This window comes from Vitis riparia, chromosome 5, assembly GCF_004353265.1.
Source record: "Vitis riparia cultivar Riparia Gloire de Montpellier isolate 1030 chromosome 5, EGFV_Vit.rip_1.0, whole genome shotgun sequence".
NCBI classification, from domain to species: Eukaryota; Viridiplantae; Streptophyta; class Magnoliopsida; order Vitales; family Vitaceae; genus Vitis; species Vitis riparia.
In genome coordinates, this window is record NC_048435.1 from 5,797,263 (window position 1) to 5,819,973 (window position 22,711).

Consider the following 22,711-nt stretch of genomic DNA (forward strand, 5'->3'; position numbering starts at 1 on the left):
ATCTGATTCCAGCTTCATCACAAGCTAAAACCTGCAATTCATTTCAGTTTAATTCTACTCCTCTTGCTTTGTCCTCTATTCACAAACACTTAGATATATGGCATTGTAGATTAGGACATGTATCTAGTTCAAGATTCCATTCCCTCAAACAGATTGACTCTGCTACACTCTTGATCATACAAATGTTTGTGACATATGTCCTTTAGCAAAGCAAAGAAGGCTTCATTTTTCTGTATCACAGAGTAATTCTAATAAAAGTTTTGATTTGATCCATTATGATATATGGGGTCCTTTTGGCACTACTTATTTTGGTTTTCGATATTTTTTAATTGTAGTCAATGACTTCACAAGGTGTACTTGGGTATACATGATTAAAGCTAAATCAGAAGTGCCATCTTTAATCAAAACTTTCTGTAAAATGGTAGCAAACCAATTTTCTTCTTCTGTCAAAGCTATAAGGTCTGATAATGGACCAGAATTTTTACTCACAAAATTCTATCATAAATATGGTATTTTGCATCAAAGAAGTTGTGTCGAAACTCCTCAACAAAATGGTGTTGTGGAGAGAAAACATCAACATCTATTAAGCACTACTAGAGCCTTAATGTTTCAAGCAAATCTACCATTAATTTTTTGGATTGACTGTGTGCTTACTGCTGCCCACATAATCAATAGAATTCCCACTCCTCTACTTCAAAATAAAACCCCTTCTGAAATGCTTTTTAACAAAACACCTAACCTTTCTCATTTAAGAGTTTTTGGTTGTCTTTGTTTTGCATCCACTTTAACTAGTTACAGACAAAAATTTGATTCACGAGCCACAAAGTGCATCTTCCTAGGATATCCTTATGATATTAAGGGTTATAAACTCATGGATCTAAACACCAATAAGATCCTTGTTTCTCGGAATGTCATATTCCATGAAAAAAAATTTCCTTTCCAAGTGTTGCCCCAACATCCTGAAACTCATACCTTTATGTTTTCTCTTTCACAATCCTTTTCAGATTCACCTTCTACCACATCCTTCTTCAATTCCTATCACAATGTGGGATCTGCATCACCACCTAATAATTCTTCTTCTCTCTCTGAACCTCCTACCCTTCTTGAATCTGACTCACCTACATTTCTCTCTCCATCCTATCTGGATTCAACTTCTGATTCAATTGACCCTGAAGTCCTACAGCTCAGAAAATCAACTAGAATTAAACAAAAACCTTCATATCTGCAAGACTATTATTATGGTAATGTCTCTTCTTCTCAAAATGCAACTCAGACATCTACTTCAATTGACTGTTCTCCCACTAAAAGTAATTTCTATTCTCTTCACCCTTTTCTTTCTACTAGTAGACTGTCTACATCCCATAAAGTTTTTCTCACCTCTATCACAAACTCTCCAGAACCCAAATCATACACCCAAGCTTCTCGCCTCCCTGAATGGCAAGCTGCCATGCAACATGAACTTATTGCTTTGGAGTTAAATAAAACTTAGGAACTTGTTACTCTTCCTAAAAATAAAAGGACTATTAGTTGTAAATGGGTATTCAAAGTGAAATATAAAGCTGATGGAACTATAGAAAGACATAAAGCTAGATTGGTGGCAAAAGGGTATACTCAATAAGAAGGCCTCGATTTCTTTGATACTTTCTTTCCTGTGGCTAAGATTACATCCATTCGCTTACTACTTGTTGTGGCTGCCATCAAACAGTGGCATCTTCATCAACTAGATGTGAATAATGCATTTTTGCATGGTGATTTACATGAAAAGGTATACATGGAATTGCCTCTTGGGTTGGCTGTCCAAGGTGAATAGAAAGTTTGTCGTCTTTCAAAGAGCCTCTATAGCTTGAAGCAAGCTTCTAGGCAATGGTATGTCAAACTATCCCAGGCCCTTCTTTCCTATGGATTTGTTCAAGGTTAAGAAATCTGAAAGTTCTTTTATGGCCTTATTAGTCTATGTGGATGATGTGTTATTGGCAAGTGATAGCATTCTAGAAATTGAAAGGTTGAAGACCATTTTAGATGTCAAGTTCACTATTAAAGACTTAGGCCCACTGAAATACTTTCTTGGCTTGGAAGTTGCAAGGTCCAAGACTGGTATCTCCTTATGCCAACGAAAGTGTATACTTGACATACTTGAAAACACTGGTTTAACTGGATCCAAACCTGTTGCCTTCCCTATGGAATCTACCCTCAAGTTATCAGCAAATGATACCAATTTCTATGAAGATCCATCAAGTTACCGAAGACTCATTGGCAGATTACTTTACTTAACTCTCACTAGGCCTGACTTAGCCTATTCTGTACAAGTACTCAGCCAATTTTTAGCAAATCCTGCTGTCAATCTCCATCAAGCAGTCATTCGAGTAATGAGGTATCTAAAGGCCACACCAGGACAAGGTCTCTTTTTTCTTTTTTCCTCAAATTTTCAATTAAAGGGTTTTTTCGATAGTGATTGGGCAGGCTATGTCGATACTAGAAGAAGTGTCACTGGTTTTGGAATTTTTCTTGGCAACTCATTGATTTCATGGAAATCAAATAAACAAGTTACAGTTAGTCGATCATCTACAGAGGTAGAGTACCGAGCCCTTGCAACTACCACCTGTGAAATTCAATGGCTTTTATATGCCTTACAAGACCTAGATATCAAACATTCACAGTCAGCTTTGCTATATACTGACAGTAAATCAGCAATGTCCATCACCACAAATCCAGTTCAGCATGAGAGAACAAAGCATATCCAGATTGATTGCCATCTTATTCGCGAAAAATTGCAGCAGCATGTTATTAAGCTATTCCATATTCCATCGCGATTACAGCTCGCAGATATCTTTACAAAGCCTCTCGGTTCTCTACCTTTTCATCATAATCTTCGCAAGATGAACATCATTAACATCCATGTTCATCTTGAGGGGGGGTGTTGGAGTGTTGCATCTCATATTGAAAGCATGGAATTAAAAATGAAAGAAGAAAGACTTAAAATAGAAAGCAAGTTAGTTAGAAGAGTTGTTATTTCAGTTTATTCTTTACTCTGTTATTGTGTCATTGATGTATTATAAATAGGCTTCAAGTCTGATGTATTTTTTCAATTTTTCAGTTTTCCGTAATACATTTTCTTTTGCGTGCTATGTTTCTTGGTGTTTTTCATCAGTTTCAGATTTTTCTGATTCTCAACACATGGAGCCAGAAAGGTAAAAAATAAAAATGCTCAATGGTTGCAAAACCACCCATAACTCAGTACAACAAGGTCAACACTTGGTTAAGAACCCATCATATCGATGGAAGACGGTCCCAACAATCTATTGAGTGTCGCTTGACACAAGTTTGAGTAATTAATAACTAACTCAACATGAAATCCTAGGCACCATTTGTAACACCTAGTACTAATGAATTAATTAGGCAATAATGATTATTTTAGTACTTAACTTTAAGCTTGCTTAATTAGATGTTAAAACTAGTTTAGTGCTAATCATGTTTAATTATGAATTAAACTTTGATTAAGGTTAAGTGGGATTAGTTAATGATCTAAGCATGCTTATTAAGTTCTTAGGGACTAATTAGGGTTATGAAAACCTAAAGGACTAATGGGCAATTATGGGTTTTATTTTTTTATAACTTGAAGGACTAAAGTGCAAATTTGGGAAATTGGAGTTAGTGGAATGCCACCTCCTACTTGGGTGGATTGGTGGCAGCCATGTGGGCTGCCACCTCGTGCTTAGGTGCATGGAGACCTCTTTATAAGGGGGCTGCAGCTCGTTTTGCACCATTTCACCTGCAGCAACTTGGGTTAGAGAGAGAATCTAGAGAGAGAAAGTGTAGATTTGAGGTAAGCAAGTTGTTTAATTTTGTAATTTTCGTTTATTTTGGTTCCTAATGGTATGTTGAAAAGAATTAATGGTAAAAATTGTGTAAAAGTTGAGTATAATTAGCTATAAAGCTGTTTTAGTTAAAAATCGCAATTAATTAAAGATTAAAGTATTTTAAGTTAAGTATTTTATTAATGGTAAGATCAGCATAAATCTTTGTTTAATTTGGTTTGATTGAAAAATAGATTAGTAAACATGTGATGAATTGGGTTATTTGGACACTTGGGATTTGTTAATAGGTTAGGCTTTAAGAAAATCAAAAGAATTAGTGTTTGGTAATTAATTAGGGAAATTAATATGCATTGTAAATATTGTTTAATTCAATTCAAATTTGATCTGAAAACATGTAGGATATAGATTAGAGAATGTGAGAATTAAAAAATTTGCAACAATAAACTATATAAATTTTCATGGTTAGGAAACCTAAATTATGTTGTTTCATTTCAGTTCCTCGTAATAGGCAAAGATCGCCTACTTAGAAGAAACACAAAAAGGAAGTCGGTGTAAGGTAGGGAATTTTATGCTATTCTATGGTGTATCTGATTTCTGTCCTTGAATTATTTGTTGGAATTTTATGTTATTTCTATGATTTCATAAAATCTCTTAAAGTGTCATTGCATCTCGGTTTATTGCATTGAAATGTTACCATGATGTTGGAACGTATATTGGTATGAAGATTCGTGGTTTTGTGTTGTCGAAATGGTTTATGGTGTGATTGCATTGCAAGAAGGATATGGAATTATCACATATCATATTCAGAGAATTTATTGGTGGCGAAGTGCTTATGTGATGCTACAGGCCTTATCATTTGATATATTGTTTATGTGGGACCGTGGGTCCTTGGGTGAAAGTTCCTAAAGCCCTCGAGGAAGACACTCCGATGTGGGTGTATGGGGTTGGTCCTGCCCCTGGGTTTTAGTCCCTAAAGACACGGGGTTGGTCCTGCCCTTGGGTATGAGTCCCAAAAGACACGGGGTATGACTTGCCTTTGGGTAATGTCCCAGAATAGTCATTATTATATTGATCGAGTTTCTTGTGGAGCATTGATATCTGCTGTGTAGATTGTTGGGAGTCAGCAATTTATCAGTTGTGAAATGATGGATAGGGAAAAGCAATGATGAAACCAACAAACACATTCATACATGTTTGACATGAATCCACATTTGTTAATGGTTATGAAATGTTTATCATGCATGTTGTTAAACGTTTAATTCAAGGTTTTTAAGGGTATACTTAGGATGGTGATAAACTTTCCTACTGAGTTGTGAACTCACCCTATCCCTTCCACCTCTAGATGCAGGACAAAAGACCTATGCAGGAAATAATGCTTGAGCAATGCTTTACTGTGATTGGATGTTGTTTGCTCATATTGAAAGTCTTTTGAGGTCATGCCTTTTGTATCAAGACTAAACCTTTTGTTGGAATGATGTAATGTATATATTTGTCAGATACACATGTAGTATAGGCTACCCGTAGTAAACAATGGGGTTTGGTATATGTAAATTAATGTTGTACCAGTTTCTTTTGTGAAACAAAACATATTTTGTTAACTTAATAGTCACAATGTTTAATACAGGATGTCCTCTTTATAACAGGTTTTCCATATCCTCTTTTTGAACAAATTCAAGTAGGAATTCAACATTTAAATTTTTGAGAGCACTTATATTGTATTTGAGTATCAATTGTTTAGTTGAAGAATAAATAATAATAATACTAATAATAATAAATAATAAAAAATGGGGTGTGACACCATTTGCCATGGCAGAGACATTTTCCCAACTGCTAGCTCTTTCATAAGAAGGGAGTTTACCATTTAACTCAACCAATCAAAACACAACGGACGAAAACTATATAAATAAGTCTCAACCTTCTCTATTCACTTACACTCTAAGGCTCACTAACTCATACCTATGTTTCTCATCCTCACTCCCAATTCATCCCTTAAGCATAAGGCCAATTTTTTTTGCTCCTTTACTATCACTCAATCCTAATTCGATTGTCAAAGGGGCGTAGTTAGGGTTTGCTCTAACCACACCTTAGCGCAGGTACCCAACAACAACAAGCGAATCAATCAATCATCACTCAATATTGTTGGATAAAATCAATAGTAAACCTAACTCCATGTGTTCAAGCACCAACAATTTTCATTGCCTCCTGCAATATTGAAAAAGTACTAGCATTTATTTCTACCTTAGAAAACCAACTTATAATGATGCATGTAGGAGGCAATGGAAACCCAGTTGGTTGATTATAGAGCGCAGTATAAAAAATAAGGAAAACAACTAACAAGCTCATTTGCGCAAACAAGATGGTAGTGCAACTCAACATGGTTACTCATACTCATTTAAGTGTACTTGAACCCTCATTGAAATTGATCAAGTAGCATGCCGCAAGGGTGCCGAAGAAGCTCTAATACTTCATATTGAATCGTTTAAACTTGATTAGAGAAGAAACTAAACTAACCACACCCTCTCACCGACCTTAGACACTAAAGTCCGCCTAGGAACTAGATTGGGAGGCATAGAAGCTAAGCGAGACAATAACTAGCCACGCATAAGAGAGGTTGACGCACATATCATCCTAACTAAAGCAAAATCCAGAGGGCACCGCATTGCCTGCACGTGCATACACAACCCAAAACATGACCATCACACATACTATGACCTTAATCTTAGATATGGTGCCATACCACCCTTGGGCCCCATTAGGTATAACCTCCTAAATTTTGGATGACATGTTATCCACCCCTATTTCAATGCAAATCATGCCATAAGAGCACTTGATAAGGTTTGTGGTGTTAAAGTTTACCATCTATAATGGTACCACTTACCCATTCGATCACTTAATGCACTATCAATAAGTTATAACCTTGGATATCAACAGCAACACTCCCCTCTGCAAAAGTGTTCTTAGTTATGTTTCCATAATTAAATTGGTCATCAAACTAAAAAAGTTATTGATTTATAGTTCATTGCTCGGACCGATGGTTGAATTGTGATCAAATTGGTAACGTAATAAATATATAATTTATATATTATATAAAATTAAAAATAATCATAAAAAATTTAATATATATAATTAAATTTTTTAACAATATTACATTTTTATATTTGATATATCAAATTAAATAATAAATATAGACATAAATATAAATGTATTAATATTTTGAATTTTATTAAATAGAACATGAATAATATTTAAGTATAAAGATATGTTTAAGATGAAAATAAAATTATAATATTTAATCTTATCTCTATGTTTTTGTATTTTATTTAAAAATAACCATGACTATAAATATTTACATTTTTTTCAAAGATTTTATGTGACAAAAATTTGAAAAAAAATAATAATATTACTATATATTTTATCTTGCAGCAATGTTAAATGAAGATGTTACGGCTTGGTGTAGCTCGTATTTTTTACAACTTGAGGTTCATGGCTCAAATCCTCTAGCATGCAAGTTTATTTTCCTTACCTATAATCAATCTCACCCTAGAAGCACATCAATTCTATTTGCTGTTGAAATACCTTGCAACAACCACTACCTTGCAAGCTTAATAGTGGGCTAGGCTTGAAGGTGCATTGGGTTGAAAACCATGTGGATATTAATCAAGAACTGGATGCCATTTTAGGCTTGACTGGTTCATTAAGAACTAGATGGTTTGTCCAATTTGACGGTCTAACCACCAATTCAAACTATTCAATATCAATCCAATAACAAAATGGTTCATTGGGTCCAACTAGATGGGAAAGATTGTCAGTTGACAATTTAATCGTTTTATACAATCAATTCGGTCCAATTTTCAAAACCTTGATTCCCAACAAGCCTTCACAACTCTTCCTCTATCTAGAACTTTAGAGACCTCTCAAAAGTGTTTGTATCCCACAATTTATGCCCCAACCCTTCCTCTATCCATAATTTCAAAGGCCTCTCAAAAGTGTTTGTACCTCATTATTTATGCTTTGCCAAGCAAAAGTAAAGGATAAATAGTCTCAACAACCTTCAAATGCTCGAATTTGAGTATGTAACCTCATGAAAAGGTTTAGCTAAACCATAATACAAAATAGTCATATAGTATGGACACCACTATGCAAGCCTTTAAAAGGTGCATCATCTCTAACACCTTATTTTTTTAGTCAATCTCCAAGAAACCCTCGAAGACTATGGACGACCTTTTTCAAAGAGCCAATAAATACGTCATTCTAGAACATAACACCAATGACCGCCAACCAATAAATCATGATGACCTTATGAAGTTTAGTTAATCCAATCTAGGATTGTGATAAAAGGTGATTTTTAATACTTATATAAGCTTTGTACCCTAAATAATCCATGGTTAGGAATCAAACGATTTGTCCAATTTGACAATCTAATCATGATTCAAGTAGTTCAATACTGGTCCAATAAAAAAATGGTTCATTGAGTCCAATTAGATTGGAAATATGGTTGGCCAATGGTCCGACTGATTGGACCAATCGATCCAATTTGATTTTCAGAACCTTGGTTCTCAACAAGCCTTCACAAACTTTCATTTATCCATAACTTCATAGGCCTCTCAAAAGTGTTAGTATCCCACCATTTATGCTCTATCAAGTAAAAGTAAGGGATAAACTGCCTCAACAATCTCTAAATGCTCGAATTTGAGTTTGTGACTTCATGAAAAGGTTTAGCTAAACATGATACAAAATAGTCATATAGTATATATGGGCACTACCATGCAAGCCTTTAAGAGGCGCATCATCTCTAGCATCCTATTTTTTTACTCAATCTCTAAGAAGACTATGAACGACCTCTTTTAGAGAACCAATAAGCATGCCATATTGAACACAATATAAGATTGCCACCTCCCAAAAAATCATGGTGACCTTTATGAAGTCTAATCAATCCAACCTAGGATTGTGATCAATGGTTGTTTTCAATACTTGCATAAGCTTTATATCCTAAACAGTCCATGGTTAGGAATTGGATGGTTTGTCTAGTTAATAGTCTAATCGTCAGTTCAAACGGTTCAATGGCAGTCCAATAACAAAACGGTTCATTGGGTTCAACTAGACTCAAAAAATGGTCAATCGACAATTTGACCAATTGGATCGATTAGTTTGACTCAATTTTCAAAACTTGGTTCCAAGCAAGCCATCATGACTCTTCCTCTATCCATAACTTCAAAAGACTCTCAAAAGTGTTTGTGCCGACTATTTATACTCTATCAAGTAAAAATAAGGGATAAACAACCTCAACAACCTTTGAATATTCAAATTTGAGTCTATGACTTCATGAAAGGTTTAGCTAAACTATGATACAAATATAGTCAGGTAGTATGGACACCACTATGCAAGCCTTTAAGAGGTGCATCATCTCTAACACCTTATTTTTTTACTCAATCTCCAAGGAACCCTCTAAGATGATGGACGATCTTTTTTAAAGAGCCAATAAGTATGTCGGGCTAGAACACAACATCAATAACCACCTCCTAACAAATCATGGTGACTTTTATGAAGGCTTAATCAATCTAATCTAGAACTATGCTAAAGGGTGATTTTCAATACTTGCATATGCTTTAAATGGTACCTTAGCTCATTTCGTCCTTGTATTACTTTTCAATCTTTTATGAATCTATATCTTATAACATCCAAAATTCCATAGGAGGAAAATCTTCAATTTTGTATTTTGTAATCACTAAAAAGAAAACTATGCAATATTAAAGATCAATCATATTATAGACCACCAATTTTAACTCATTTCTTACCTTTTTCAAAGAATCAATTGGGCCCTTCGTTTTTTTCCCCTTTAATCATCACTATTCATCTAAAAGCCTCTTTTCTTCACCTCACAACCATCTCTCTCCTCGTTTCTTTTTCTTCTTTTCTTTCTATTTTCTCCCTTTTTTACTTCCTTTCTTCTTGCTTCCATTTCTATACTCATGGCAACCCGCCATTCTCATGTCAATGTTGTATCGACCAACTAGTCACCATTGGCCAAAAGCTCCGACTAATCATCTTCCACTTCCTCACTCTCTATTTTTCCCTTAATTTTTTTTTATTATTATTCCACTCTCTCTCTTTCCATTTTTCTTTTTCCTCTTCATACCCATTTCCACTTTGTCGTGACCTTTATCAGTCACCACCCACGGCAGTCATCCCATCCTCTCCATCTCTCTCTCTCTCTCTCATCTCATTTTCTTCCTTTCCATCACTAGTCACTATCAGTGATGCATTGATCCGACACAACCCATTGCCACTATCCCTCTTCATCATTGGGTTAAGTAATCTTTTTTAAAATTTTATTTTTTATTTTTTATTTATTATTTTTTGCTATTATTCATTATTATTTATTATTTGTTTATTTATTTATTCATTTATAAATCTTTACTATGCATGCTTATAGGTTTGGGTTTGCATTTTGATTTGGATTGTTGACGCCTTCAGCCAAATTGAATTTATTTGATTTGAGTTGCATTTAGGCTTGGTTGTCTGGTTTGGTTTATGTTTCCTTGGGCTTATAGATTTGATATTTGGTTTATGTTTATTTGGGCTTAATTTTTTATTATTGGTGGGCTTGGTTGTTTGGATCTTGTTGATTGGGCTTGTTTTCTATTTATATTGGGCTTGAGTTCTTGGACTTCATTTTCTTATCATGGGCCTCATTTTGATTTGTGCATGGGCTAATTTCACCATTGCATTGGGCACTTTTGGCTGAACACAAATGTACGCCACGTAGAGAGCCAAATTTTATTGCAGAAGAGAAGGCTCCAGGAAGCTATAAATCTGGTGCTAAACCCTTGGCAGAGGCAAAGGAGGTGACTCTCCTTTTCTCGGGATTTTTTTTTCTCTTTCTTTCTAGTTATTGTGTCTTCTTGTTCTTCTATTGATGGATGAGAGAGAGTTTGTTTATATCCTCTCTAGCATTGTGCATTAGGGATGTAAAACTTTCTTTCAGACTGTCTCTTTCTTTTTTTTTCTTTTTTTCTTTTTGAGCCGCCTTGCTTGTGGGTACATTTCTTTTCCCTTTATCTCTTTATTTTTATTCGTTAGATTTTACTTAGTTTCAGCCCATTGTGTAATCATTTAATCATATATTCTTATTGTTAGAGTAATTTGATAATGATTTTATGAAATACTTTTTAATTTTTTTATCATTTAAATATTAAAAATATTTTCTAAAATCATATCAAAAGTACTTTTTTTTATTTGTTTCCGTACTAATTATATATGTATTTCTAATTGGTTTTTTTTTTTCTTCTTCTCTAAATATTCTATTCATACATGAATTTGTTGTTTTTTTTTTTAATAAAAAGTTCAAAATTTATTTTAATAAAAATCCCAAAAAATTATTTTAACAAAAAAAAAAAGTCCAAAAACTTTTTTAATAAAAAGTCCAAAAATTCTTCTTTTTTTTTTTTTAATAAAAAGTCCACAAATCTTTTTTTCAATAAAAGTCCAAAAATCTTTTGATAAAAGGATAGAAAATTATAGTTTTTAATAAATTGACCCAAATGTCTTTTTAACAATAAAACTACCAAAATTTATTTTGCTTTGAAAAGAATCCGTAGAGTATTTTAAATAGAAAATTGAAAAATCATATTTTTCAAGTAAAAGTTGTATAAGAAACCTTGTAAATTGAATTGAAAGACTTTTTCTAAGTAAATTGGTAAAAAAAAAAAAAAAAAGTCTTTTTCTAGATGATATCCAAAAATTCTTTCTTAATAAAATTAGAATTCCGGAGATAAACTCATAAATTTCTTTCTCTAAATAAATTGGTGAAAAAAATTCTAAATAAAAGCCAAAAAATCATTTTTTTTCACATTAAAATAGAAACTTTTTTTTTTAATATATATATCTTCCATTATCATATACTCCCATACTATCCATGGAAGAGCAAATTCATTGAAAAATATTAGTAATGGAGAGAAAGGATTTCTTAAATAATTCAAAACCATCAAATATATGTTTTGGGAGAATTTTAATAATAGGACCAAAATAAATGGCCTTCTTAAAAATCAAGCCCAAGGTGAGAAAGTGTAATCCACCCCACTATGGGATGAAGAAAAATTGAATAAGTATGAGTGGAATAGTTTTAAACTAAGAATGTATTTTCATAAGAATGAAATGTTATTTTTTTCTCAAATAAGATATTCCTCTCTTAATTCAAGAAAAAGTAAGAGATTCTATATATATATAATAAAGATAAAATCTTTTTTAATGTTCATTTTAAATAAATTTGAAACCTTCTTTTTAACAATAAATTTCGAATCTTTTTTTATTGAATTGAAATAATTTGTAAAGTTTTAATATAAAATTGAAAAACCTTTCTTTAAACCAAACAAGAATAAAATCTTTTTAAAAAAAATTGAATAAAAGAGAAAAAAATCAATTTTTTTTTTTGTAAATAAACAAAAATAAAAATCTTTTTTTATAAAATCAAATAAAAAATATTTTTTTTGGTGAACAAAAAAAAAGAGATTGAATTTTCTTTGTAAATAATTTTGAAATATTTTTTTTCGTTTTAAAAATCCTTTTTACTAATCAAATTGAAACATATTTTTGTAAATAAAATTCATCTTCTTAATAAAATTGAATTGAAATCTTTTTTAGGTAATTAAAGTAGGGAAAACTTTTCTTTATATAATCACTTTTTCCTAAATAAAAATTAGTTTGAATATTTTTTAAAAAAATAAAATAAAATTATAAAATTCTTCATTTCAATAAAAATAATAAAAATAAATTCCTTTGTAAATAAAATAAATTTGGAATATTATTTTGTAAATAAATTCATAAAAATCACTTTCTTTTAATAATTTGTACAATTTTTATAAGTCCAAATTTTTTTAATGTAAATAAATTTCTTCAAGATTTCTCAAAATTAAATTATGATATTTAGAATAATAAAACATATTTTCTAATAAATCATTTTGTACATTTATTTGATATCATTTTTATATATTCTTGTAATTTCATATCATCAATATTTGATTAATAAATTATCATAATTCCCTTTGTTCGTTAAAGAGAGACCATAGGTATACATGTTATAACTTATCACCGTACTTTCTTGATTAAGTAACCTAACTTTGAATCCATTTTTTATTTGTAGACTTGTCTTTTTTCCAAATAAAGAGTCATACAAAGTTTTCTTTGTCATTTTATTTTTTTCTTTCAAAAAATAAACTAAAATAAGTGAGACTTCAGCTTTTTCAAAAATTGATTTTTCACAAAAAAAAAAAAAAAAAAAAAAAAGAATTTCATCATCGAGTAGAAATGCACATGAAAAAATATAAGTTCACATATATACAAATTTTATATCATACTCATATTATTTGTATTATGATCATATTCCTTGTTTCTTAAATTGTCACGCCCTAAAACTCACCCCAAGGGAGTAACAGTCATTTCACGCCTCAAGTCCAAAGATTTAAAGTGGAAACAACATTTACATACATCTTGTAATTGAAAGTTATCAAATTCCAAATTTATGTTCAGAGTAGTAAACAAAAATTTTATAATCCTCGAATCTCAATTTAAAACTAACTCATTAATCAAAGTATTATTGTCCAAACAATTTTAAACTTAACAATTCAAACGATCATTAAATTCCAACTTTTAAACAACGTCCAAAAAGTAAAGTGTAAACTAAAATCCTAATAATGACAAAATTTCATCCTAACTATCACTCTTTGCTCAAACTAAGAGTACTTAAAAAAATTGTCACACAAAGGGAATGAGTTTAATACCTAATAAGGAATATTAATACAATTTTATGGATAAAATATTTTCGATTATAATTGCAAATAGCAAATATGACATATAATGTATAATTTTTTTCATAAAAACTTTATATATCATTGACAAGGTAGAAAAGTCAACTATTATATCCCATTTATTAAGGTCGAAAGGTCAACTTTTATATCCCCTACCTAGAATTGAAAGATCAACCATTATATCTTAGTGACAATAGTCAAACAAACTAGAGTCAAATATTTTGTTTTATTTATTTATTCATTCAAATTTACAAAAACATAATATCTTCATTTTTTATACAAACAAAAGAAAAAGTTCTAACATATTTTTCATGCAAAATATATTTAATTCATATGTAAAAACAAAAATAACATTTTATACATTTCAAAATAACATATAAAAAGAAAATTATTTTCTTTCATAAAATCCATATTAATTTCAAATAAGTACTTAAAAACCTTGAAGAATTTGGCCTCAAAGAACCTATTTCACACATAACAAAAAGAAAAAGAAAAAAAAAACTAACTATTGCTATTAACTATTTATCTAAATTTATAGGTTTAATAATCCTAATAATTTTCTATATTATATCACTTATATTATTTTTAACTTTCTAATCTATAACACTTTAATAAGTGAGTTTCCAAATTTTTATAAAAGTTATGTCTTTTACAAAATTCATTCCGAAGAATCCATCAATTTTTTTTTATTAAAACTCAAAGTCTATTATTTTTCTTTATCATATTAAACAATTATTATAATTATTATTATTATTCAATTTCAATTTGATTAATTCATTTCCTAAATTCTTAATTTATATAAGATTCTTGTTCATAAGAATCTTTCCCATTTAACTATTTAAAGTAAATTTCTTCAAAACTTGTTCTTTTTATTTAAATTTTAAATAAATATTTTTTTCCTATTATTGTTATTATATATATATATATTTGTCAATTGGGCACTCACTTCCACCGTTCTCTCCTTTCTCTTTGTCAATTTCTTTCTTTTCTTTTCTTTTGTTCACACATCACATCTCCTTTCACTATTTTTATTATTATTGTTTACTACCCCAATATTATAAATATTAGCACTAAGGCCCCTATCACAACTCTCCCACACACCACATCTTTTCACTTTTCATCCCCCATTCTCCACGTAAGCATTTCTCTTGTTCTCCACCAAACATAAAAAACTCATTCAAACTTCATTTACAACTAATACATTCCTCTTCTTTTTCCTTTTTTTTTATCCTCCAATTTCCACATATGCATGTATTAGACAGAAAGTATTCATTATAGTGACACCTAAGATTGACAGTAAGTAAAATTGTGCATTCTCAATTCAAATCCCATAATGTATTCACAATGCCACATATGTTTTTTTATTTTTTATAAGTCCCTATAATTTTTTTTTGAAAAATAATATAATTAAAGTTAATCATAGTTTGGTCCTTTGATGGCAAATTAACCAGAAAGTTAGCTTAGTGAACCTAACCAAAAAGTCAGCGCCAAAGATCTAAAACTACTCATTATATGCTGGCCCTTTCAAGCCCCCCCGCAACTTGTGAGGAAAGGGAAAATAATAGAATAAAAGGGAAATAAAAAATTAAAGGAAAGTAAAATATAAGTTTGATCAATGAGTAAGGTTGCCTTTGATTTGGAGAAACATGAGCATGCATGCACCTATGGGTTATGGCACAGCAACTAAATTGTTCCATTCCCAGTGATGACTCCCATTTTCTACCTAATGGCTAATAGTCAACCTTTAAAGGTGAAGTAAAAGACAATACAATAATTCTTATTCTGTGCAACAACCAAACAGGCCCTTCATCATCTTCATAAACTTCACTGATCTGCATTGATTAAGGAGAAATGGGAAAAAAAAAAAAAAAAAAAAAAAACTACCCAGATGGATGCCAATTTGGTATCATCATTCCAATGCTAATCTTTATTAAAAAGTTGGTATAGTGGTTTTCCACCAACCCTTCTTTCCATTCTCCTTAATGAGAAAAAGAAGGGTGAGGGTCCAGTTTATTAGCTTTTAAGCATGGAGAAAGGTGACAAGTTCCAAAGAAAACGCAGAGCTATGATGAGTTTAGCATTAAAAAAAACTGATCTCTTAGCCTCCCAGCATCAACAAGAAGCTTTAACACCAAGAAATGCTCAAAGAAATGACCCACCCTCATTGCAACCATTATTCCACACCCTTGACAGAAGGAAGAATATTTAGCAAGTCTGCTATGCAAATCTCAAACAGTCCAATCTGTATTATACAAGTAGTGTGCTAAATATTCAATGGATCAGACACAGAAGATTTTCCAATAGATATTGTGGTTTGTGTCTCAGATTCTATCCATATCCTAATGACCCCCTATTCATCATATGGGACAGCCATGGAGGCCTTTCTCAGGGACCATTCTCTGGAGTGGATGCCCTCATACAGATGGGGAAGCACTTGTAATAGATAAAAGTTGTTCATATTTTTAGTTTTAGCTCACATGTCTTGATCATCCCTACTCATTCATCAGAAACTAGCCCATTATAACTTTGGGAAAAGGGAAAATTGCTCCACCATGTTTTTGGTGTACAAAAGAAGTGTTCCTTAAAAACACAGCACCCTGCGGCCTGATGTGCCCCATCCTGGCTGTGATGAATCTTAGCATATGCAAATTAACCTTCCAGACACCTCTTCTGAGAAAGTTTGCTAGAAAGGCTAGGTCAGTGAACCTAGCTAGATATTCCTCTTAACAAAGAAGGGCTAACCTTTTGGAGCCAGAGTAATTAGGAATCGAGCGAAACATAATCATACGAGCAGACAGTTGATAGGCTACACAAGGCAGGTTGAGTCACCTACAGTGAACTTTATATAGTTAGGGATATGTTCTCATTCATACTATATAAACTTTGTGATCATATGTAATGTCCTTGTCAGAAAGGATATAAAAGGGAAAATGTTACAGTAATCTATCATCCTTACTTTTCGTAATGCGTCTGCTAGCTCGCTAGTGTTCCTAACAAGGCTTATGCTTTAAGCGATGTCGTGAAGTTGCCATCTCATTGAGTGGTAACACTCTGGCAGTCTCAGGGAAATCAAGCTGTCCTCTAATGTTTATAGCTCTTTGCATGTGAATATCATCATCATCATGGTATGGACTTGTTATCCATATAGATTTTGAATTTGAGCTCCCTATTAGTCATATACTTGTATTGGAAAGGCTCAGAGCCATCACACTTGGTGTTTGTTCCCTCATTAATATTGCAGGATTCGGAGAACTGAACATGGGAAATGAGATGGGCAACAGCAACGTATCAGGGCTGCAAGGTATGGTTATTGGAAGATGTTTGAAACTTCAAGTTTTGTATGGCTGAGATATGATTATGAGCTATATTCACTGACTTGCAATGCAGAAGAAAACAAGACAGCGGAAACTGCCGAAAATTCTTTGCAAGAAGCTGGTTTTGCAGACAATGTAAAAGAAGAAAATCATATAGTTCCTGCAGTTGAAGACAAAGATTTTCATGAAAAAGTTGCAGGGTTGGCATCTGGTGAAGGAAATCAAATAGTTCCTGCTGTTGAAGACACAAATTTTCATGAAAAAATTACAGGGTTGGCATCTGGTGAAGGAAATCAAATAGTTCCTGCTGTTGAAGACACAAATTTTCATGAAAAAATTACAGGGTTGGCATCTGGTGAAGGAAATCAAATAGTTGCTGCTGTTGAAGACACAAATTTTCATGAAAAAGTTGCAGGGTTGACATCTGGTGAAAGAAATCAAATAGTTCCTGCAGTTGAAGACACAAATTTTCATGAAAAAGTTACAGGGTTGGCATCTGGTGAAGGAAATCAAATAGTTCATGCAGTTGAAGACACAAATTTTCATGAAAAAATTACAGGGTTGGCATCTGGTGAAGGAAATCAAATTCCTGCAGTTGAAGACATGAATTTTCATGAAAAAGTTACAGGGTTGGCATCTGATGAAGGAAATCAAACAGGTCCTGCAATTGAAGATAAAGATGTTCACGAAAAAGTTACATGGTTGGTATCTGATGATCGACATGAAGCTGGAGATCCTTGCATTGATCCTCAGACATCAGATGGAATAGGTAAATAATCTCTAATACAGGAATTGATTAGTATTACCATTTATCCATTGATCAACTCATAAGTTAATCAAATACGTACACGTCTTATTCTGGTCTTTTGTTCTGTAGAGCAAAATGACTCTAAGATTCAGCCTCCTCCTGGATCTCCACAAGTTGTCATACAATCAAAAGATGGGAATACAGATAGCAGAATCCAGCCAGCTTCTCTGTCTGCAGATGACGAGAATGATGAAACACTGATTGAGTCAAATTTGGAAGATAAACTGTTGGAAACAAGTGAGAAGCCAATTGAAAGGCAGACTTCAAGTGAAAAAGGTTAGTCTATATGATCTTTTATTTCCCATGGACTTTTCTCTAGTTTACCTGATACATATGAAATTACTTCTGATTAGCCCTACACATTTTGTTCTGTTCTATTAGAAGCATACATTATCATTGTAGAAGTACATATTTCCTTTTGTGTTAGTAGAAGTTAGAAGTAATATAAATCAACACATAAAACCCCTCCTTAATACCTTTCATATTGATGTACCAGAAACTGAAACAGAGAGAGAAGAGACAACAAGTTCAAGTTGTACCAATTCTGCACCAAACAGTCCAGAACATCTAGGATATGTAGAACCAGATTTTGATCAACATGAATTGGATAAAATTCATGCTGACCCATCCATTGAGAACCACAGCGAGACAATGCAAGGGAGCAAGGAAATTCTAGGAGTGAGTTTATCCTGTGACAGTGGGGAGAAGGGTCAGTCAGATGCTGAAATAGCACACACTCTAGCTGAAAGTGTTGGATCTGATACCAATCCAGCAATAGGAAAGAGAAGGGAAGAAATGGCCTCTACAGAAGAGCAAGTGTCTGATACAAGCATACTTGAAGAGAAGGCTGAAATTCGAGATGGAGATGAGGTCCCCAATGGCTTGAGCAAAACCTCAAGTGGTTCAGGGAACAACAGTGATGAGGGGTTACCCATGGAGATGAATTTAATTAGGAATGGTTCCTTGGATATACAGCAAGAAGCCATGGGGAACAAAGGTGATGGAGGGTTACCTGTGGAGATGAATTTAATTCAGAACGGTTTCTCGGATTTACAGTCAGAGGCCATCCCACTGACTGATTCACTGGACTCCTTTCAGGAAGTTGCAAAGCCTGAAGATAAGTGTGTGGTTCTTACTGAGGACACAAAATTGATTGGGCTTGGATTAGAAAATAAAGACGACACGCATGATCTTTGCCCAACTCAGTTTTGTGAGGAGTTGCTGAATGAATCTAAAACTAACAAGTCAGACTCTTCTCATTCTGATCACGAGAACGATGGAAAGGAGGGCGTTATGGATACTTCTTGCAATTCTGCAGTGGACAAGGACTTCCAAGTTGAGGAGGCAAAGCTACTCGAGAATGCTTACAAAGTTCATTTATGTGATAGCAGCCCAAATTCAACCTTGGAGGAACTCTGCAAGAATCCAGAAGAAGGAACTGCCAAGCTCTCTAAAATAGATACTGTTTCAACAGAATTCTTTGTCACTGACTTCAACCATGAAGGAGAGGAGCCAACAGAGAAGAACATGGTGGAAGAAATACTGGAGAAAGCAGAATATTCATATGCAGTGGGAAATGATATAGAAGAAAGAAAAACAACAGAAGAGAGTGATTTCCAATCACATCCAATTGACGAGGCAGGAAGTTTGCTTCCACCACCTCCAGCAGCATTCCCTCTGCAGTCTCAAGAGCACGAACCAGCCACAGTCATGGGGTATGAGAGTTTAGAGAGCAGGGACCATTCTTCATTGGAGCTCCAACAACATGGTAGTGGTGAGTTCTCCCTTATCAAAGCTTCCAATTTGGATGCCTCAGACTTGACTACGGAAACTTTAGTCTTTGCAGTTGAATTGACAAATAAGAAACCTGGCCAAGAGCTTCCACAGAGTCCCAAAACAACTTCAATGGCAGTTGCACAATTCGAAACAGCAGGCCAGTCCAATGAACAATTTGGGAAAGATGAAACACCCGCATTCCCAAGTGGTGGTTATGAAGCACAAGAAGGTGTGGGGAGGGTCAGCACTGAATCAAGCCCTGAAAGCTTGGCCATTCAAGCTGGGATACGAAAATCTCCAAGTTTCCATTTTGAGCTCCTAGCTGAAGGTAGCACTGAAGAATCTGATCAAACTCCTCTACTGTATCACGATAAGACTGTAACTGGAACCTTATCAAGGGGGGTTGATGTTAATTTTAGAAATCCAGTTGGAGAATATGGTCCAGACTCGGTACAGTATCAGGCCATGCCAGTGGAAGAGGATTCATTAAAGTTGGAGAAAAGTGACTCTGAGAAGTCAAGGACTCCATTTCTAAGCTTCTTGAAAGAAGAGGAAGAAGCCTGTTTGGTTGTTTCACAGCAAAACCAAGCTACTGTTGTTGCTGAAAAGAAGGCAGCCGAGGAAGTCTGGAATTCAACATCTCCCAAAAGAAGAACGAAGCGCAGGTCCAGGTCTTCCCTCTTCAGCAACTGCATATGTTGTGCTACTGCAATTAGTTAAACATATTATGAAACTACTAATTTCCCAAGTTTCATTTCTTCTTGTTTTGGTTGGATTTTCTCTCTAATTTTAAGTTTTCTGAAATGGAGTTTTGATCAGGAGAGAGAATGCTGATTGGTTTATACCAAAAAAAAAAAGAGTTGAGTATAACTTTGCAACTGTGACTACCCATTGTTTGTATTCTTTTGCTTGGTTTATCTCATTGTGCCTTAAGACTTCATTTTTTTCTTGATGTAAGTTTCTTGACTCAAAATCTATGTGTAATTCTTGGGTTTTATTTGTTTGTCTCAAGAGGAATTTGTAAGGCGTGGAGGGGGAGGGAATTGTAATGTAAGCAGCTCAGCTGCTTTTGATTATAATATTTGTTTATTTTTTTATTATATATACAAGTATAATGAAGATTTATATTAATTTTGGAACTATTATCATGATTTTATTGGGAGAAAGTCCTCAAAACTCATCCTATATAGAAGGCAAGTATCGAGTTTACCATATAATAGAGTTAATTTGAAACAGATACTGAAGGGTGGAAGGAGAGAGGTGGAGACAATTTTGGTCTCTGGTTTCCACTTTGAGTGGCACCCCATGTGGCATTATGCTTTTGTAATCCTCATTAGAAGATCCTCTTCAGTGCCCATAATTGTTTTTTCAAGTTGATTCTATGACCATATCCATAAGTACTTAAGGATAACACCATCCTTGTTCTATGGACCAAACCATGACAAAAACTTATACCAGGCATGATCAGTGAGATCAGTTCAAGTAAGTTAGCTTAATTGTAAGGTCAGGAATGCCAAAGCCATCAAATTTCCATGAATCAAATGTAAGCTTACAATCCTTGTCGCCAGTCATAACAAGGATTGCCGACGTTACTAGTGAAGAATAAGTTCTCAAACTCAAGTTGTCTTATCGAGTTAATGTGGACAGAAATTGCACAAATAATAATAATAATAATAATAGAGAAAAAGTCACAGATTCATGCCTTCACCCAAAACCCCATTTTTCTTCTTATCTTGCATCCATTTGAGAAAAGCCTTGAATCATTATATGCAGAAATTCACTCCCGAAAGGCACTGCAGATAAGCCTCGTCAAAGGTTGGTGGAGGATACATGCTTTAGCTTTAGTTTTTTACTTGGTTCTGAAGGGTGTTGTTGACCGTGGAGTGGCCTTTCTGGAGGGTGTGGTGTGTTTTTAAGAAGTGTTTGGTAAGCAATAATGCTGTTTGATGGAAAAATGATGATTGAAAAATGATCTCGGGATGAGTGTACAAAGCAATCCCGTTATAAGCTTTAAGATCAGTCAAGGCTCCAAGATAGAGATGTTGTATGGGATAGGTCATACCCCAATATATATCTCCCAATGGTCAAACCCGAGATGAATGTAAACGAATGTGCCGTCGAACCATATGAAAATGATTAGTTAACCTCTCGAACAACCCAATTGGTTTTTAGATGAGTTGGGTAAGCCTTAGATCCTAACAAATACCTCCTATCATCCTATAATTCTTTGATGCAGATTTTGTAAAAATAGCATATACCCTCAAAACCCCTCCCAAGTCCCAACACACCCTTGGCCTAATTTGCTAGAATCCTTGTGATATATACCAGTAATACGAGTGGAGAAGGATGCTGCATCAGTCCTTTTCTTCCAAATTGTTAAGAGCAGCAAGTGGCAAGGACCTTTTGAACCTGAGGTGGCCCTGGGCTGCACGTGTTGGTGGCATGGAGGTAGGTGGGGCGCTGGCATGGCCCCATGGCCCCATCAACCCCTTCTCTGCATCCCTCCATGTGTGTGGTGTGGGCTGCACGCGGCTGGGTGTGACGCATATCAATAGTGTGGCTGCGTCTGGGAGTCGAGATACATTGTAATATGGACAACGGACTGCTACCTTCCTTCTTAATTTTCTACTCGGGAAAAACAAAGAAACACAAACCTTTGAATTGGATTAGTCGGCAGTCTAAACTCAACACCTACAAATCTTTTTGGCCTTCAATTCCATAGAAAAGTACCTGATGGACATAAAGTAGTGTGAAAGAGGCCCCCTTATTACTTCTCTTTATTGAATGAGATAAGACTTCTTAATAAATCTATTTATTTGTTAGTCAAGGAGGTTAGAAAAGAATACTATAAATTATTGAGAAATCACTGCACACTGCGTCATTTTTTTTTTTCTTCTTTTGATATATTTGTTCATAAATATATGGGCTATTAACTATTAAGTATCCATTTTTGAAAACAATTTAAAAAATAGTTTTTAAAAACTGTTTTTAATTTTTATAAAATAAAAATTTGTTTGGAAACTAAATTTCTTTTAACCTACTTTTAATAATTTTAAATATATTTTAAAAATTATTTTGATGCTAGCGTTTTATTTTTAAGTATTCTACATATTTATATATTACTTTTTAACACAATCCTAAACAAAAAAGTAACTGAAAATAATAAAAAATAATAATTAAAACATATTTTTTTAG

General features: G+C 33.5%; 1 protein-coding gene across 3 annotated transcripts; it reads left to right on the plus strand.

Moving 5' to 3' along the window:
• The first annotated feature begins 16,290 nt into the window (after positions 1-16,290).
• Positions 16,291-20,618, plus strand: LOC117913781. Of its 3 annotated transcripts, XM_034828817.1 has the most exons (6): positions 16,291-16,743; positions 16,860-16,919; positions 17,006-17,701; positions 17,810-18,016; positions 18,237-19,514; positions 19,587-20,618. In XM_034828817.1, the coding sequence occupies exons 2-6, from the start codon at positions 16,877-16,879 to the stop codon at positions 20,234-20,236; spliced, it is 2,874 nt and encodes a 957-aa protein (XP_034684708.1). In that variant the 5' UTR covers positions 16,291-16,743; positions 16,860-16,876; the 3' UTR covers positions 20,237-20,618. The 3 variants fall into 3 exon arrangements, with proteins under 3 accessions (XP_034684708.1, XP_034684706.1, XP_034684707.1); XM_034828815.1 differs by having other exon boundaries at positions 18,237-20,618; XM_034828816.1 differs by lacking the exon at positions 16,291-16,743 and having other exon boundaries at positions 16,793-16,919; positions 18,237-20,618.
• The last annotated feature ends 2,093 nt before the right edge of the window (positions 20,619-22,711 follow it).